The sequence below is a fragment of the Sesamum indicum genome, linkage group LG5, assembly GCF_000512975.1.
Source record: "Sesamum indicum cultivar Zhongzhi No. 13 linkage group LG5, S_indicum_v1.0, whole genome shotgun sequence".
Lineage (NCBI taxonomy): Eukaryota > Viridiplantae > Streptophyta > Magnoliopsida > Lamiales > Pedaliaceae > Sesamum > Sesamum indicum.
The window spans coordinates 1,605,877-1,621,229 of record NC_026149.1 but is presented as its reverse complement, the minus strand read 5'-3'; the positions used below and the strand labels follow the sequence as shown (position 1 = coordinate 1,621,229).

At 32.8% G+C, this 15,353-nt stretch overlaps 1 protein-coding gene and 1 long non-coding RNA gene across 2 annotated transcripts; both read right to left on the bottom strand.

Moving 5' to 3' along the window:
- Nucleotides 525-5,078, bottom strand: LOC105161608. The gene is made up of 3 exons (XR_847789.2): nt 4,940-5,078; nt 4,623-4,849; nt 525-827 (listed from the first exon to the last, which is right to left on the bottom strand). It is a non-coding gene; the product is annotated as an uncharacterized LOC105161608 (long non-coding RNA).
- Nucleotides 10,996-14,604, bottom strand: LOC105161607 (transcription factor AS1). The gene is made up of 2 exons (XM_011079347.2): nt 13,968-14,604; nt 10,996-12,329 (listed from the first exon to the last, which is right to left on the bottom strand). Exon 2 carries the CDS (start codon nt 12,281-12,283, stop codon nt 11,198-11,200), a length of 1,086 nt encoding a protein of 361 aa, XP_011077649.1. The 5' UTR covers nt 12,284-12,329; nt 13,968-14,604; the 3' UTR covers nt 10,996-11,197.

Below are 15,353 nucleotides of genomic sequence, written 5' to 3'. Positions count from 1 at the left end.
GTGAATTGAGCTCGAGGTCCAGCTAATTTTTTTCTGGCTCGCCGAGGTCTGTTCGATTGCAGCCCTAGTGCTTGGTAGTGTCGGAAAACATATATATAAAAAAAAAACTCATATTATTTTACTACAAATTTCTATACTTTTAACTCATATTAGATAAAATAAATAAAGATTATTATGTAAAAAAGAGTTAAAGAGGTATTTTTCAAGTCTCGAACTTCTTGATGCCCAATGTTGATGGTAGTTCTAAACAAATAAACTTAACGAGCTCATATGTTTTATAAACCAATATTGTGAAGCATATATAAATCTTACAACTAAAAATATATGCATACAATTCCTCGAAATTTATGTATTTTCTTTGTTGTTATTTTAATATTCTTACCTTATGAAAATTAAGATATTTCTCAATTTTATTGAATTTTCTATTCTTGCCGTTCAATATAAATTTCATATTTTTAAAAGAGGTTTATGCTTAATAGCAATGTGTAACGAAATGTGTAACTCAGAAGTTTTACTTCTTTGGGTCAGAAAAAAATAACAATCTTTATTGCCTTAAATAAAAAAAATAATACAGAGAATGCCGAAGTTCTATAAACAAAGTGTTCTAATTTACATAAACAAAAGCCTCGAAAACCCATGAGGCTCATACTCGGAAGACAATACGAGACAAGTTTTTCACTATGAAGCAAGTTCAAGACAGGTTTGTCAGGCGAAACTCTTTTCTTGATATCAACGTCACTGGAGTTGTATGATCTGCCACTTCCATTACGTCAGTCGATGATCGATATTAACTTAAGCCATGCTTTCGAAGGCAATCTAATGTCAGCCTGAAGAAAACAAAAGACGAGAGTCTTTAACAGTAATGTACACCACAATTATAACAATCTATGGTCTATCCATACTCGTTTATTAAGACTCAGGGCTCTAGAGTCTATTTGGTTTTATAGTTCTATGCTTACCGAAATAACATCGTCCCACTAAGAACGATGCGAGAAACTAAAGGTTGAAATAGGAATTTAAATACTCAACTAAAACTGTTTCACATTGATTGCTTAAAAAAATGCATTTTGACATCATCCAGAACCAAAGTTGTGTATCTGTCTCCTCCTCATTGTCATTTTCTAACGAAAAGCAACCTTTGTCCCTATCCAATTCCCTCTCTACCAATTTTTTCTCATATTTATAAATCAAGAAATGACAAACCATTGTATTTTCCTTTGTACACTACAAAACCTAATGCCTAACTTCTACGGAACCTTCACATTCTCACCATTCTAATTTGGAAGGCATGTGATTATGAATCTTGAGACAGCTTTAAACGTGTTGGATGCTAGAGACTTCAGAGTTGAGTCCTAAACAAGAGATAATCCTCCACTACTTTTGTTGATTCATTCTTGATTCATACACTGTGTTAGGTTCCCATGTTGCTTTTTCAAAACTTTTGTTTGTTATATATTTAAAATTTTTGTACAAATTTTACAAAGCCACCATATCCACATTATTGACATCTGGACTTTGTAGGTGCATCATAGTGAAATATATTGGAATATCGTTGTCATACAACCACAAATTGATTCACTTGTGAACTTCAAAAATGAAAAGGCACATACTAAATTGTAGAATATTTGCCTAGATGCCAATTATTTTTTATTTTCAAAATACCTGTGGATATATATCTTAAAAAGCTTTGTCACACATAGTTAATAATACACATCTTATATCATCATTTATCACAAGTAAAATTAATTACGCACTTCTTTGAAAACCCAAAAGATAATCCAGTTTTCCAAAACTAGGAAACAAAATGCATCTTAAGTTTTCCAAAGAACTACAGAAAATATTTTAAATCAGTTATTATTTACAGAAATAAAAATTTTAACACATTTCTTTTTTTATTTTCAGAATACCTGTGGATATATATCTTAAAAAGCTTTTTCACACAAACATAGTTAATAATATTATGCACTTCTTTGAAAACCCAAAAGTTAATCCAGTTTTTCCAAAACTAGGAAACAAAGTGCATCTTAAGTTTTCCAAAGAACTACAGAAAATATTTTAAATCAGTCATTATTTACAGAAATAAAATTTTAACACATTTCTTGGAAGTCAAAAGTTGCGACATTTCATGCATTTTTTCCGAAAACAAGTACATGAATAATTGATTAAATACATTTGAAACTTTGTCTATTTATCTTTCATTTTCTTTGAAGAGAAGTTAGAACACTTCATACTAATTTTGAAAACAGCAGTGCGCAAAAAAAGAACACTTGAGAAGAGAAAACAAATCCTTTTGTAAAAAAGAAACTTAAATTTTGTTAATAATCAGTAAAAGTAAAAAAGTTCTCCATTTCAATATTTATTAAGTTACCAAAACATTATATTCTTTAAAAATCATCTACCAAAATCTCACATTACAAAAATTTCACAAAAAACTACCAACTCATCTTGGATTTAAATTGGCATCTAGACAAGCATTGTACATTTTAGCATAGGATTTCATTTGAAAAGTTCACAAATCAAATAATTCATTATTGTATAATATAGATATTCCAATATATTTTTCAATGATGCACCTGCAAAGATAAAGATGCTAGCAACATGAACCGATATGGTTTCTGTAAATTCATACAAGAATGATAAATGTATAACAACAAATTCTTTTGAAACAAGCACATGAAGAAAACCCAACTCAATAAATGAATTAAGAATAAATCCACAAAAACAGGAGGTTCATTCTCCAATTTAAGTCTGAACTCGATGCTTGCATCCTTCACATTTTGAGCAACCTCAAAATCCATGATCCCGTTATTTCCAAATCAAATGGTAATAGTGAGGGCTTTCCACAGAAATCAGTGCAGTAAATTTGAGTTTTGTAGTTTACAAAGTGTAAATTCAATAGTTTCACCCTTTCTTGATTTCATAATATGGGAAAAAAATCGAGAGAGAAGAATTAATTGGGCATCGGTTACCTTTCAGTTAGAAACATGAAGAGAGGAAAATGAAGATACAACTACCATTAGGTTCCAGAATGTCGTCAAAAAACATACTTTTAGCAACCAACATGTGTTTCAATTGAGCGTTTAAATCCGAATTAACCCTTTTGTTTCCCGTACAATCCTTAATGAAACGAAGCCATTTAGTTCGCACATAACTCGCCAACCAATAAACCCTAGCCCCTAAGTGTTCAACAAACGATTATAGATCACCTATACTAACTAATACATTTCACTTGTAGAATCAAATAAATGCATGTTATATACTAACTAATACTTGACATAAAGAACCAAATAAATGCATGTTACATGTATTACTAGAAAATGATATATCAAGTAAGGTGGTATCCTTTTATAATTGTATGTTGCATGTGTTGGGGGTAAAGAAATACTTAGTAAAGTTCGACACGGTCCAACCTCTTACATCAATCTGTCAAAGTTTAGAGAATCACATGTATGCATCAAAACAGAGATAGGTGAAACTGATTGATATCAAAGATAATAGTAGGAAAAGCAAAGGCATTACTTACTACTCCTAAGACCCCAGAGTCGCGATCAAGGTGAAGATATCACTACACGGCTTTCCATTAGCTTCAGACACTTGTCCTATTCTAGATTGCGTAAAACCATCAACACGACCTCACACACGGAAACAAAATAATTGGCATCACATTCACACAGGTAAAATGTAGAACTAGTAAGTAACGTTTTTGAAGCATAACATGCATGCATTTATATTGTTGCCAAGACTCACTGTCTTTCCATGCATTTATATTGTTGCCAAGACTCACTGTCTTTCCTATCCCAATGGTAGGAAGATCAACCAATAGACCAAGATGACAAGCCAATACAAAGCCTGCAGACTTTCCAATGATTTCAGTAAGGACAAATAGTGGTATAACAATGAAATCCATAGAAAGGGAGCTGCAGTAACCATGTATATTCAGGAAAAATACAGTAACCATGACCATCCGGAGGCGTGGTAACCCACATTTTCTAACCATAAAATCATTCCATACCTATAATACAATAAATTCACAAAGAGACTACACCCACAAAACTGATAGCAAATAGAGTTTCTAGAAACTCCAAATTTGTCAAGACGAATCACAAGCAAGCCAAACAAGAGAGTTAAAGATTTCGCAATGTGACTCTCCAATTCAAAGTAAGAATCTGCTGAAGTTACAGAAAGCTTGATATCGCAAAAGAATGACACCAGAAATTAAATCTCACATAAAACGATCCCAAAACATGTAGTTTTACTTGAAAATTTCATCACATGTGACAAGGAAAAACAGGGCAAACTTACGGAAATAAAACCTCTAATTGTGGGAAATGGAGGATCAACCACAATGGCCACAACACATTATTCTTGTAAATAGAGCAAGCATTCATAAATTTCAAACTTATACCAATGATTTAGCAATTCCAGAAGAAAACATGAAAAAGAAAAATATATAAAATAAAGGGAAGGAAAAAAAAAATGGTTAGTTCACCAAGAAGCATGGAACACAAGAATTCACAAGAAGAGCAATCAATTGTACCATATCAAAAATCAGAATAACAAAACTGAAAACAAGAAAATGGAGTTCATATATAAGACCTCTCAAGAACATGAGGAATTCGAACCTTAAAAATGGAGGAATCTTGATGCACGACTTCAAGAGTAGAAATGTGCAAAACCACAAGGGTTGCCCAAGCAATTGACGATTCACTTCTTGAGAAACTCAAGTCAACCCACCGGATTTCACCATTGGAATCTTGATTTTTTTTCTATCCCCTCAGAATTGGTCCTTCATTGGGGGTAACTTCCAGTCGAATTCATAATCTGTTATCAGCCGTATGAATCTTGGATTCTGCAAGGATATTAGAACCATTAGTAAAATTTCTGTTCATACAAGAAAGCAAGAAACTACAACAGGAAAAAGAGGAATTGCGAAACTTACTCAATCCATTCGTTCAGAAATCGGGAGAGGTGTTGTTAGTCCCTGAAGTGGAAGCATCTTCTTAACGGAGATGGAGGAAGAATGAAATTAGAAGAAAAGGAAAGAAGAGAAGAAAGAGTGGACCGTTGTTCTGTCGTGTTGTGAGAGTGATTCTCATATTCTGGCTTATATTTATCGTCAGAATAATATGCAAAAATAACAAAATGCCCCGCTCCATAACGGTAAAATAATTTACTAAAATGAAATAAATAAAAAACAGAAGAAACCAATTCATTAAAACTCTCTCTCTCTATCTCTCTCTTCTTTTCTTTTTTTCTTTTAATATATTAGTGAGCACATACGAACAATAAAGTGTTAATTCTTGAAATTTATTGAAAGTTGAGTGGTCAAACCAAATTAAAAAAAAAAAAGCTAAAATTTCATATTAAAACTGTCAAATAAATTGTTAAAAATTTAACCAAAAATTAATCAATTTGATGATGTCATAAATCACTGTAATAATTTCTATTTTAAGACCAAAGTTAATTAAGCATTATCTTTATTTTCAGTTTATCTTAAATTACCACTTAACATATCTACCATGAAGAATTCTACAAACCAAAAAAAATACCGTACAATCAACACACATAGAAATGCTTATTATATTAATCCTTTAATCTCGCATTATCTGTAAATTTTTTAAATATTATATATATATATACATATATAACCTCTTGCACACTATCCACGAAGCAACAAAATTGTGTGCACATGAATTACAAATTATTCTCACCCTTTTACTATATGTTTGTTGGTCCACTTCATCAAGTGATAATTAAGATTTAATTCTTGTAGGAGCAAACACGGTCAAGCAATGAAGGATCTTCACAAAGAAAAAAATGCGATCTAATTGCATCTAGAATTGTGGAATCTAGAGTAATTTTGTTGAGATTTTTAAGAAGCGATGAACAATCTGAATATATTTTGAAATGTTGGAGGTTGCTTTAATTTATTTTTTTTTATATTAAGTCATGCTTTTTTTATATCCACTATATATAAGTAAATCATGAAAGAAATAATTTTAATAAAAATAGAGGACCTTGCACTTATATTGCACATTTAAATTGAATGTGGAAAAACAAAAGATTTCATCTTCTGACATTTTTGCTACACAGAAAAGGAATTGCACAAAACAATCGAATTTGAAACGTGAGAAATAACAAAAATTAGTATGACCATCTTATGTATATACTTCTTTACTTGCATCAAAGATCATGACAGGGAAGACAACATATTGTGTTTTGTTACCATATGAGAGTTTGAATAGAAGAAAGATGGAGGCGAAAGAAATCCAACTTGGGCAGAGGGTTGTGTTCTCAATGACTGAAGAAGTTTATCCTGATATAGAAAACAAGTATCCATTATCAATGAAAGGGCGACTAAAGGGGAGATGGACTATTGAGGTGCTAGAACGTACGGAAACCTCCAAGACCGAAAAGGTACATTAGTTAATATACCTACATGCATCTCTTAATTAAGTAGATACACAAGGTACATTAGTTAATATACTGCACGTATCTCTTAGTTAAGTAGATACAGAACAATATGTTAGTTAATAAAACTATGTATCTATATTAGTTAATATAATTGCACGTGTCCTGTAACTTAGGGTGTTGGCAATTTTGATCCTGTGTGAAATTAATTGATAAGAATAAACTTGCAACTTAATTAGGTTATGTGCAAGTCACGTGCAATTTTCGATCAAATTAGCTCAAAAATAAAATTGATAAAATTTTAGAGTTATAGGACTAAATTGAGAAAACCAATTCGTACAAGACAAAAAATATCAATCCCTAAATCACACGACTAAAACTATAACTTTTCTCAATTAATTAAGCATCCATACATAGCAAAAATTACATATCCGTACGCAATAAAAATTGCATGTCCTTACTGAAAATTATATATGAACATACGACCATATTAATGATCCATATACTTTTAAATTCTAATCATTAATATATTTGTTCATTTCAATATACAACTAAAATTGTAATTGAAATTGTTTATGAAAAATATAGATAACTAAAATTTTATTCGAGTACTAATATATGAATAATTACACATAAAACTTAAAACTTCATATTGCACCGAGACCATATAGTAAATTTAGTATCCACTCCACAATAGCAGAAATAGAAAAATGCAAAATGCAGTCTATATATATACATACACTTTAATTACAATTATGTATCATTAATCTCATTAACAATAGGCATTATATTTTTAAAAATCTCTTAAATTTCCAGCACATTTATAGAGAATCATGGAAAAGACATTTTATGATGTATATTATATGATTTACTATATTTTTCATATGGTATAAATGGTTAGTGAGTAATTTTGGACCCTAAAAATTTATGGTGGGTTTTTTTAATTTAGAAGTAATTTTTACTAATTTAGTTAGATTGGTGTTATTTAAATTGGTGCAACATTATAAATGTTCCGATTTTGGACAGAGTCATAAATATACTCATATTTCGTATTAAAGTTTTGTTTATCTGTTGTTGTTGTTGCTTTCTTTTTCCTTTTGACTTGAAATCTTTTGTAATTAGCAATTTTATTCTATCTCTTTATTCAAGGACTCATGAGAAATTATATTTTAAAAAATATTTGCAACATTTGTTATTCTATTGCAAAAATAAGGATCGTACCACGTCAATATAATATGTTCACTTGGCATCATCCTTGTTATTTGTTATGATAAAGTCTTATACAAGTCCGTGTAGATTTTGTTAAATAAAATTATGGGAATTATTTTCATTACATTCACTTTTTATAAATTCACACAAACTCTGACATACATAATTAATTGTCTATCGATAGCTCACTCACCCTATTGTCTTTCTCCCCCTCCATTCTCTTCTCTCTCTCTCTCTCTCTCTCTCTCTCTCTCTCTCTCTCTCTCTCTCTCACACACACACACACACACACGCACACGCATTTCAAAGAACTCGTTGTACACAGAAGAGAAGATGGAGCACAATTCAAATAAAGGGAGAAATGTAGATCTTTATTCAATAATTCAACTTCATTTGATTTTCAATTGTATTTTATATTTTTCAATAAGTTCTAACATATGTTCAATTTCACCTTGTAGATGGAAACAATACTTGAAAGAGATTATATCAATGGTTGTTGGAGAGTTAATGGTGTGCTCTTCTCGAAGCCACTCGATTTCAATTTTCCGATACCACCTCCGTCACCGCCTCCACAACCACCATTTTGTTTCTCTCTCTTTTTTTCTAAAAAAAATATATGTTTGTGTCTTTGGTCTTCTTCTTTTGTTTAGATCTTTTACTTAAATATAAATTTTACAAGAAGTACTAACGTAAACTCAGTAAGTGCTCAATATTTAAAGTGTAAAAACAATCCCATTGTTTTTTCCTTTCAATTTTGAAATCAAGCTTTTCGAAAGAAAAAAATCAAATTGGCTTTTCTCAAATTTTAATTTTTATATAAATTTCGATTTGTAGAAAAGATAATTTCTTCTCCATTTTAAGACTCTCTCTCTCCCTCTCAGGATGGGAGTTTAGAGTTCGATCTGTGGAAAGAATTATTTTCTCTCTCTCTCTCTCTCTGGAGAGGAGTTTAGAGTTCGATCTGTGAAAAAGATTCTTTTTTCTCCATCTTGAAATTCTCTCTCTCTTCTCTTTTTATTTTATATTTTTTAATGTATTGATGAACACTAATCTGTGTATAAGAGTTACATGCACAATCAAATAATAAAGTCTCAATTCTGAAAATTGTCGAAAGTTGAGTGTTTATCAAAAAGCTAAGCATCAACTAATAATTAGCAGAGATGTTGTTAAAGGTCCAACCAAATTTATAAATTTGATGTTGTCATAATTCACAATAATAGTTCCCAAAGAAAAAAATGAGATCTAATTGCATCTAGGATTGTGAAATCTAGAGCAATTTTACTCAGACTTTTAAGATGCGAGGACCAGTCTGAATATATTTTGAAAATGCTGGAGGTTGGTTTAATTTTTATTTGTGAAATCATACTTTATTTATTTCCACCATAAGAAAATCATGAAAGAAGCAATTCTAATAAGAAAAAAAAGGAACTTGCACTTACATTGCACATTTTTAATTTGAATGTGGAAAAGCAAAAGATTTCATCTTCTAACATTTTTGCTACACAAAAAAATACTAAACAAGACAATCAAACTTGGAATATATAAAGTACCAATAATTAGTATGACTCTGATGTATATTCTTCTTTTCTTGCATCAAAAATTGCAACTGGGAAGACTACATATTATGTTTTATTGCCATATGAGAGTTTGAATAGAAGAAAAATGGAGACGAAAGAAATCCACCTTGGTCAGAGGGTGGTGTTCCCGGTCACTGAAGAAATCTATCCCAATATAGAAAACAAGTATCAACTGTCTATGAAAGAGCGCCTGAAAGGGAGATGGACTATTGAAGTTAGAGAGCGTACAAGAACTACCAAGACCGAAAAGGTACATTAACTAGATATAAATACATGTGTTTCTTAATTAAGTAGATAGGTAAGGTACATTAGTTAAGATTGCACCTATCTCTTAACTATGTATTTCTTAGTTAAATAGCTACATAAGATACGCTATATATTAATACAATTGTGTCTCTTAGTAAGTAAATATAGAAGATACATTAATTAATATAATTCTACGTGTGTCTCAATTACGTGTATCTTAATTAAGTAGATATAGAAAGATATGTTAATCAATATAACTACACGTATTTCTTAATTATATAGATATAGATAATACATTAATTAATACAACTACAAGCGTATGTTAAGTTAAGTAGACACATTACAAAAGATGCATTGAAATCAACATGATAATATTTCATAGACTTGTGTATGGTTATAAACACTATGGAAATCTCCATGTTGGTCTTCTTTTGTTTTTTATCTTATTATATTTCATAATAGAGTAGCTCACCTTATGCTTTCATGTAATAAGTTATATATATCGATATAAAGTTATTATCATTTATGATCTTATCTTAGCAACACTTCATCATATAATGCATCATTCATGATATGAAAATTTAGAGAGAAATTTATTTATTTTCGAAATGCAGTTCGTGAAGCTATAAAGTACTTATACAACATCCAGAAGTTGGATGTCGTAAATATTGTGTTCTTAAAATATTATCTATTTGATATAGATGTATACTTTTCCATAAGTATCTATCTACTCATTAGAAGAGTTGTAATTATTTATGTTCCAAGAAACAGTATTTACTTGCACTAATTTTCTAACCAAAATTTCTTCTTCTTAATTTTATTTTCATGAAAAGGTCAACAAAACCATCCGATCTATGAATGATGTTGCAACATTCATCATGTATCGTGTGATTTACTAAACTCTAGTGAGCACTTAGTCTCATGGATAATCAGACTTTCCAAAAAAAATTTCTAAGAATTTTACCATCACTGAATTTTGATGTGCAGGTTTGAGAAGGAAGATGCACTCTGTGATGACCATGCCATGCAGCCTGCTTCCTTGCAATTCCATGTTTGAAAACTTCCAGTGTTGTTTTAAAATTTTTCTGGGACCTTTAAGACTATGCTTGTTATTATTTCTCAATGCAATGCACCAGCCTAGTAACTAGTTCAAGTTACATTTTATTTTTATCAACTATGCAGATGTCGGTGCAACGCTTTTCCCTCTTATGAGGGGAGAAAATAATTTAGAAGGATAATGTATGTATCGTGTATGATATATTTAGACTATAAGTACTATTTCAAGCTCGCACATAAAAGTAAGGCGTGTGCATAACCCGTGCAAATGAAGAGTACTAACACTTGCACTTATAATTGATAGCTTATAAATATGCATGTTGGTGCATAACTAAACAATGATTTCCTCTTCATATTTGAATTGATAAGGGATGTAAAAATGCAACAGTATTGAATGATAATTTGCATGAGTGTGCTAATAGATGTATCTTAATGGGCGTAAGTAAGTAACCAAAGTACTAGCATTCCCAGTAATCAGACAGATGCACCTTAAGTCTAATAGCAAGCTTGTGAGGCATGATCCGTATATAGATAAACAGAAAGTGATTTAGCCAAGTTGACCAAAGCCCTGAGCAAATGTTTCGAGAGTCTTACGTAGTTATTGAAAAATTCCCATGAAAGGTTTAATATCTGTATATAGGAACTGGACCAATATAACAAAGGCTAGCAAGAAGGTAATTTCACAAATCAGATCACCTTTATCGACCATTAGGATCAGAAGCAATTGATCTGCATCCCATCTGCTCGAGAAACTTAGTCAGACGCAAATGCTTGGCAGCCCACTGCTCAGCCAGCTTCTGCTCTTTAACTTCTGCTTCCCTCCTTAGTCCTGCTAGCTGTTCTCTGTATTCAGCTTCGATACGATCTAAAGTAAGTTTCTGTTCTTCCCTGAGAGCTTTCACTTTCGCTTCTATGTCCTCCATTTTCTCCTTCTTTCGATTTGCTTTCTCTGATTCCAACTGCAACTCTACCCTTTTCAGTCTCCAGGCAGCTTCTTTTCTATGTGCGGCCCAGGCACGATGCCCTTCTTCCAATTCTCTGCAGCAGTCGACAAGTTCGGAAACCAGTGGATTCTCTCCGAGGATAGGAGCAATCCCAAGAGACGGCAAAGTGCTCATGGGACCATGTGAGCTGTTATCAGTTATTAATCGATCAGGAGTATGTAACCATGGGATTGCTGCTGTAGGTGGAACCGTCAATGGTGAGAGGCTTAAAGTAACTGATGGGGATGGTGGTCTGACAGTTGTAGTCGTGCTAGAACTAGCCATCCATGGAGGAAGCACAGAAGGTGCTGAAGAGGCAGCTTGATCAGTATGAATAAATCCACCCTTTGAAGTTGGCATTGTAATTCCAGGGGTTGAATGCTCTTTAACGAGCTTCTCTGCAAAGGTTTCCAGAATATGATCGTATTTTCCCTCTTCGATTGGTTCTATTATCTTGTTATTCTCCTTGTGCTCACGCTGCTGTTTTTCTTTAAAAACTTCCCACCACTTCCCAAGTCTCTTGGCAGTTCGTCCGGGAACTTCAGCAGCGATCTTTTTCCATTTGTTGCCGTGCTTGGCCTGCAAATTGATGACAAGACGTTGCTCCTCTTCAGTTAGGGATCCTTTTTTTATTCCAGGTTTAAGATAGTTTTTCCACCTTTCCAAGCAAGATTTTGCGTCCCGGTTGAGAGGTTCATTCATGCGCTCCGACACAAGGTGCCAGTCTCTAGGACCATATTGCTTCACATAAGAACGCAACAAAGCATCCTCTTCAGGTCGCCAGCGCTGCCTTTCCTTCATTTCCAAACGCAAGCTCTGCCCATGGCCCCAAACTCTTCATAATTATCTGATAACATTTCCAACATTAGAAAATAAACGCAAGGGATACTTATTATATTACTAAAAATACATTGACGCCACATGCTTAGCTCCTGCATGTAACTAGGACCCTTACGTATCTGAAAATTTGTGATCAGCGGGAGCACTATGATAGGATTAACCAATTTGAAAAGGCATCATTCAACCATTGAGAACATAAATTTGCCAAAAGTGGTTGGTGTTTTTTCTTCAAACCACAAGCTTTTACCAATACTCTTACACATGTTACAACCATAATCACTCTACGGATTTCCATGAAATTAACCGAGCACCAATGATTTCCTCAAAGAAAAAGGAATAATCAACAATTATATCATTTCATAACCAAACCACAATTAACGTAGAGATACGAGAGGAGATGCTCAAATATGAAGACTAAGGCAAATCAGAATGAGAACGCCTGCATTTGGTTTAAGGAGAAAATCTGATACATTCCATGTTTGCTTAACGGGAATCAAACAGCTTTTGTCCAAAACAACACAAGAACATTACGGTCCATACTAAATTTTAGTTGTTTAATCTCTCACTGCTCAGGCAGAATTCTTGAAATTATAAATACAACATTTACCTCATAACTGATCTGCTGATTCAGTGCTACTTTACCAGATACACACCACATCGCCTGAACTCTTATGAGAATTCCCAATAAGTTAATCTTAGTGCTAATCAAAAAAGAAGCAAAACTGACACACACAGGAAGCAGACAACCATAAATCTTGATGGGCTGACTGAAATTAGTTATTCCAGATGACCATATACCGAATTTTCCTCATCAAAACACATTCTACTCAATGAACAGTACCATTCATATACATTCATAACTCTGATCTGGGAAACAAATTGTTGAGCCATCAAGAAGACACAATTGGTTTATCGAATTTTTTATGGCAAACATAACAATGTGATGATAGACTAATGGATACAAAACATGGGCAGCCGGCCTATAATCATTGAAAATGGATAAGGTATCAAGAACTAGTTCAGTGTTTGGCTTCATTTGTATAAGTCAACAGGTCCAGACATAAACTGCAGTGAGGTGAAGTTCATCTTTACTAATAGTCACCATGGTACCCAAACAAAGAATTACTAAGATCTTGTTATTTAGTAGATTGATCTACACTAAGATTTGAACTTAAAATGCTCAGAATTCATCCACAGCCAGCTAAAGTCTTCAAGCTCCTGCCTACAAAAATCCAAAAGAAAAAAAAAAAAAAGGGACTTTTACAGAGAAAAATCACAAATTTTAGAAGGTAAAGTTGATGAAACTGGGAGAAAAGACTCAACACACACACACACACACACACACACACACAAAAAGAAAGAAAATATGGTAAGTTTCAAAAAGTAATACAACTTCTCTCCTCTCGTTAACTTCAATTCATAAAGCTTACTGAAAGCAACAAGAGCAAAACATGATTAGAGAGTTTATCTAAAGGTTCCATTTTTCCTCACATCCAGAGACCTTTCACATCATCACAACCTCATCAACAAAGAAACGTTTGCATGAGCACACACAAAGAAAAAATACAAGTTCACTTGATGAAAATATAAACAACAACAACAAAAATTACAGTTAAAAAGCTTAAGAGAGAACAGGCAGCCTTACACTAAGATTCAAGAAACCCTGTTCTCTCCGCAGCCCATTTCTTGATTTACAACAAAAACGCTATCTTTAACTTTATGAAGAGAGAAGAAGCCCTTTTTCCCTCAAAGGCCAAGAGAGGACGAAAGAAAGATCTGGCAAACAGGAGTGGGAAAGAAAACGAAACAGGATGTGACGGGAGAGAGGGGGTAAAAACTAAAACAAAAGCAGTAGCAAGAGATTAATTAAAGAAGTGGCTATCTTGCTTTGCTTGCTTGTAGCAGTTGTAATTCTGACGTAGTAAAAGGAATTTGCTGACGTTCACAATCCCGATCGATATCTGAACTAAAAATGGATAAAACATACAAGAAAAACACACACTAAACAGCAGTTTTGATGATTTTAATGTTTTGGTCTTAGCATAAAACATAGAAGAGAGGAGTAGTAATTTTTGGGTGAGAGAAAATTGTAAAAAAGAGAAGAGGTAAAGGGCGGGAGGGTGGTCAGGCAGGAAGGGTCAACGAATGAGATAGCAATAATGGGGAAATGAAATTCCCTCAGCGTACAATAGCGAATAGCCTAGGTCTTTGCAACTATCATCATCATGGTATAGAGAGGGTGATATTCACTGCCTTCTTTATATTTTCTCCCTCTGCAACTTTTTCCCATTTTCTGCAAAGACCTGCCTCCCCCCGACGTGACTAGACTACTAGACCTTGAGTGTGACAACATTCATTATTAGTCTCTTCATTCATGCCTTTTCCTTTTTTGAAAAAAATATAATTTATGTAATTTAATTATTATATTTGGACTGATTCGTAGTTAGCCAACATTACTCGTATGGTTTGCAACTCAGTTTTCCTTGCACCAGATTTTATTCATTTTTATTGAATACAAGTCCTACGATTTCATTTTGAAATAATATCTTGATCCAGAGAGAAGATTTAATGCTTATAAATTACAAATTTTCTATTTGCAATTAATGTGACTCGTTTGCTTATATTATTAACTCTCCAAGTGAGAGACTTAGAAATGAGACATAACTTCGTTCTCACAAGCAGCGTCAAATGATGTGGCTTGCGATGGAATCGATATCATGTTGCGTAAGATATTATCCACTTTGACTGTGTTAATGTCTCACGATTTGTCCTGAAAAGAAGCATCGTTAGGGAAGGATCGAAGGAGGCATAGGACTTATAAACCATTAAAACTTTTCGTCATCAGTCAATGTGGAACACTCACTTAAATCTATTACTTAACCTATATTCCTTATTTATCCAAAATTTTATTCTTCATCGTAACAAGAAAGAAAAAAAAAGTTAAAATATCGATTTCGATTTATTTATTTTAATTTTGTCAAGAAAGCCAATTATCTAAATGGTTTGTAGGAGAGGTTGCTGAGTTCAAACT